The sequence below is a fragment of the Lactuca virosa genome, chromosome 6 (genome assembly GCF_052849685.1).
Source record: "Lactuca virosa cultivar CGN04683 chromosome 6, Lactuca_virosa_CGN04683_v6, whole genome shotgun sequence".
Taxonomy (NCBI): Eukaryota; Viridiplantae; Streptophyta; class Magnoliopsida; order Asterales; family Asteraceae; genus Lactuca; species Lactuca virosa.
The window spans coordinates 157,507,002-157,512,177 of NC_136431.1; the positions used below are offsets into that span (position 1 = coordinate 157,507,002).

At 42.5% G+C, this 5,176-nt stretch overlaps 1 protein-coding gene across 1 annotated transcript; it reads right to left on the reverse strand.

Annotated features, from left to right (window-relative positions):
• Positions 1-2,420: 2,420 nt before the first annotated feature.
• LOC145122034 (uncharacterized) lies at positions 2,421-4,052 on the reverse strand. The gene has a single exon (XM_079057712.1). The coding sequence runs from the start codon at positions 4,050-4,052 to the stop codon at positions 2,421-2,423; it is 1,632 nt and encodes a 543-aa protein (XP_078913838.1).
• Between the last annotated feature and the right edge of the window lie 1,124 nt (positions 4,053-5,176).

Sequence of the window (5,176 nt, forward strand, 5' to 3'; positions counted from 1 at the left end):
ACCCCAAATAGCGCTATCCATAAGACCATCGGCTCAAATATGAGTTAATAGGTTGTATCGGTTCTCTGGGGACTTAACATACAATTTCATAACACCATATTCATAGTACAAGTTCATAATAAAAGGTTCATACAACAAAGTTCACATCACTAAGTTCATAACACAAGCTCGTAAAATAATGTTCATAGAAATTGTAGCATGCTTTTCACCCCAAAACATTAAAACGTAAAATAGGGGCTGTGAAAACTCACAATAGAAAGTTTGTGGCTCGGGCTTCGCGGTTTGATGTTGACGAGGGCGATTCCTACTAGCGTCCTATGGAACAAATAGTTTTAGTGAGATATAATTCACTAAGCTATATCCAACTAGTGACGTCGTAAAAGTGCCCAAAGTGTGTACGATTCATTATCGGTAACATTAGTTCATATTACATTGTGTGCAAAATTTTACAAAGGCATGGAAATAAATTCCGAAAATTACAAAAATTAGGTTTATGGTTCTAACAAAGGGCATTAGTGTCCAGAAATTTTGTAAACATTTTGAAGGTTATTTGATATATATATATATATATATATATATATATATATATATATATATATATATATATATATATATATATATATATATATATTAAATTAAAGCCCAAATAATGGATAAAATTCAAAATAAATAGTAAATGGTGGTATCCCAATCGTAGATCAATCTTTGAAAAGTACGTGGCACCCTGGAGTGGCATTCTCACGCTGTGTTGGGCGTGAGCGGGTGTTTCTTCTTTGGGGCATGGTTCTATAACACACAAACAAAATTAAGGACGTTATTATCATTATTAATTAGTTTTTTTTTCAAAGAAATAATAATATTAATAATAATAAAATATATTTTCAAGAACGATTTCAAATCATCAAAACAATTTACAGTTCATGAAAAATATAAGTGTGAAATAACATGGTGATTGAAAATCATTAAAATAGATTTCATTCGTAGTTCGTACATAAAAGGTTTAACAAAGCATATTGCTTGATACTGCAAGCTACAAAAGACACTTCAACCATAGTTCTCAAAAGCCATAAACCAAAGGCATTACATCAAAATACATAGACGAAAAACGACAAAACATAAACCATGACGTTTAGATTCAACCCCAAAACACAATCACCCAGACAAGTGCCACTGCCAGAATCAATGCTAGCCCTCCAGCGATAACGCTAGTGATCATAGCTCTGATTGCTGTCCTCTGGGCGGAGTATGCATAACCACACACCGCATCCACCACGTCTGAAATGTCGGCTATGTTGTGATGATGATAAGCAATCCTACTACGGGCATCATGCAGGTCTCGGGCCATGGCCTCCATGCTGCGTCGCTCCTGACAAGTCATCCCGGGTGCTCGCATATAAGGCGTCCCTATGACTGGGGGTCGAGGCTGACTAGGCTCGAGACGCTCACTCCTTGGTGCGGGAGGTGCTGGCACGGGTTCTGGACGCTCGAACCTCAACACTTCTCTCGGCATTGGTGCGCTCTTTCTCGTTGTCCTCCTGTGGTATAGTCCATAAAGGGGTGGCTGAGGCGTCAGCTGTCGCGAAGGCTCGGGTATCGGCGGGGCTGAAGTTTCCTCAGTCGGTGCCTGGCTGCTCACTTCCTCTCCAGTCTCTGATCCTGTAGACGGATCTTCAGTCGGTTCGGTGCTCGAGTCGCGGTTGACTTTCGGGCGCGCAGTGACGTAACCAGACTCATCTGTCGATCCAAGTGCTTGAGAGCTAGTGTTTGACATGGCTATGTTGTACACGAGAAACTCTAATGTTTAGATGAATTTTTAGCCTTCTAGAAAATTTCTATTATGTTTGATGTTTATGTTTATCCTAGGGTGTTGATACCATTCACTATAATCAATTCCGGTCTTGCACTAACTCTTCCTTAATTATACATAGGTGATCAGGCTATGTATAATTAAGGTCCAGTAGTAATTGGTGGTATCCCGATCGTAGATCAATCTTTGAAAAGTACGTGGCACCCTGGAGTTGATCGAACAAATCGTCTATTCGAGGAAGGGGGTATCTATTTTTGATAGTCAATTTATTTAGTTCTCTATAATCGATGCACATTCGCATCGATCCATCCTTCTTTTTCACAAATAAGACCGGTGCACCCCATGGTGAGGAACTTGGACGAATGAATCCTTTTTCCAAAAGTTCCTGAAGTTGGCCCGAAAGTTCTTGCATTTCAAAAGGTGCCAAGCGGTAAGGTGCTTTAGCTACAGGTGCCGATCCAGGAATTAGATCAATTCTGAATTCGACTTGTCTTGCTGGGGGGAGTCCAGGCAACTCTTCTGGGAATACTTCGGGGTATTCTCGCACTATTGGAATATCCTGAATATGTTTTTCTTCTGATTTCTTTTCCACTACATGAGCCAAGAACGCAAGCTATTTCTTCCTCAGATATTTGTGAATTTTCATGCATGAGACTATCTTCAAGTTCTTGCATGGTTTCTCTCCGTACACTATAAGGGTTTCGTTGTTTTGGAGGGGTATTTTGACAACTTTCTCAAAGCATCCTATGTCTGCTCGATTCTTGGACAACCAGTCCATTCCAATCACTACGTCAAAGCTTCCAAGTTCAATGGGTATAAGGTCAATACTAAAAATTTTATCAGCTAAGTTCAAGGTACAATTACGAACTATCTCCCTAGCCTTAATTTCATGATCGTTAGCAACTTCAACTACGTAGGCATGTTCCAATATTTTTGATTTCAAGTCGATTAGGGGTCTAAATTCATGTGACACAAAACTTCTATCTGCCCCCGAGTCAAATAATACTGATGCATAGTGGTTGTTTAGGAGGAATGTACCTGTTACCACCTCCGGGTTCTGGCGAGCCTCTTCCGCCTTAATCACAAATGCTCGCCCACGAACCTGGCCTCCTGGATTTCCACGGTTTATATGTCCCGCCTGGTTCCTGGTATTGTTGTTATTGGGGCCCTTATTCAGATTCGGGCAAGCATTCCTAAAGTGGTCCACACTTCCACACTCATAGCATGCCCGTTTACCATCCTTGCGATCTTTATCTATCCTGCAATACTTTGTGAAATGTCCAGTTCGATTGCACTTGTGGCAGATAGGGCAGGCACCCTCATGATGATAACTGCATTTCTCACACTTAGGTTTAGGCCCTCGGTATTGCACAGGTTCCTCTGTTTTAACCGCAAAGTTTGTTGCCCTTTTCTTGTTCTTTTCTGAGTTGTCATTCTTCTTCCTTCCCAGCTGGTTCTCCAATTTTCTTTTGTTACTTGCGTTGCTTATGGTCAATATCCCGGCGCTCACTTTATCATTCGTAAGGCGGTGCGCCAGGTCTATAGCGCTATGGATTGAGGTAGGATTTGCTGAAGTAACCATGCCTCGGATTTCTGGTGCTAAACCCCATATGTATCGGTCAATCCTCTTGCTCTCAGGGGTGACCATGTGCGGCACTAGTTCAGCGAGTTCATGGCAACACACAGTGTAGCATTCCACATCGGCTCCTACCATGGCATGGTTCCAGAAGTCAGATTCCATTTTCTGGATCTCATGCTTACGACAGTATTCCTTCTTGATTAACTCTTTGAATTCCTTCCAAGCTAATTGGTTCGCTGCCTCCCTTCCACGGTTCCGGACTTGCGCATTCCACCACGTTAAGGCTCTGTCTTGGAGAAGGCATGCAACATAGGGAACCTTGCAGTCATTTGAGCACTTGCTGATGTGGAGTACAGCCTCAATTCCTTCTATCCATTTCAACAATCCCACTGCACCCTCTGTTCCATGAAACTCCTTGGGTTTGCAAGACATGAAGTACTTATAGGTCCATCCCCATGTTTCCTCATTACGAACTCCGCTTCCTTCGGTGCTCTCAGTAGGTGTAGGGCCTCCATGGTTTGTCTGACTAGCATTGATTCCCGCAGTGACTTGAGCCACAATGTTAGGGATAGCAGCCATTAGTTGTTGCGATACCAGTTGATCAATATCGGGAGTGGCATTCCCAGGCTGTGTTGGGCGTGAGCGGGTGTTTCTTCTTTGTGGCATGGTTCTATAACACACAAACAAATTTAAGGACGTTATTATCATTATTAATTAGTTTTTTTTTTCAAAGAAATAATAATATTAATAATAATAAAATATATTTTCAAGAACGATTTCAAATCATCAAAACAATTTACAGTTCATGAAAAATATAAGTGTGAAATAACATGGTGATTGAAAATCATTAAAATAGATTTCATTCGTAGTTCGTACATAAAAGGTTTAACAAAGCATATTGCTTGATACTGCAAGCTACAAAAGACACTTCAACCATAGTTCTCAAAAGCCATAAACCAAAGGCATTACATCAAAATACATAGACGAAAAACGACAAAACATAAACCATGACGTTTAGATTCAACCCCAAAACACAATCACCCAGACAAGTGCCACTGCCAGAATCAATGCTAGCCCTCCAGGGATAACGCTAGTGATCATAGCTCTGATTGCTGTACTCTGGGCGGAGTATGCATAACCACACACCGCATCCACCACGTCTGACATGTCGGCTATGCTGTGATGATGATAAGCAATCCTACTACGGGCATCATGCAGGTCTCGGGCCATGGCCTCCATGCTGCGTCGCTCCTGACAAGTCATCCCGGGTGCTCGCATATAAGGCGTCCCTATGACTGGGGGTCGAGGCTGACTAGGCTCGAGACGCTCACTCCTTGGTGCGGGAGGTGCTGGCACGGGTTCTGGACGCTCGAACCTCAACACTTCTCTCGGCATTGGTGCGCTCTTTCTCGTTGTCCTCCTGTGGTATAGTCCATAAAGGGGTGGCTGAGGCGTCAGCTGTCGCGAAGGCTCGGGTATCGGCGGGGCTGAAGTTTCCTTAGTCGGTGCCTGGCTGCTCACTTCCTCTCCAGTCTCTGATCCTGTAGACGGATCTTCAGTGGGTTCGGTGCTCGAGTCGCGGTTGACTTTCGGGCGCGCAGTGACGTAACCATACTCATCTGCCGATCCAAGTGCTTGAGAGCTAGTGTTTGACATGGCTATGCTGTACACGAGAAACTCTAATGTTTAGATGAATTTTTAGCCTTCTAGAAAATTTCTATTATGTTTGATGTTTATGTTTATCCTAGGGTGTTGATACCATTCACTATAATCAATTCCGGTCTTGCACT

Excerpts from the sequence above, each read along its gene's own strand:
- LOC145122034 (XM_079057712.1), bottom strand. The coding sequence starts at position 4,052 with ATGCCACAAAGAAGAAACACCCGCTCACGCCCAACACAGCCTGGGAAT.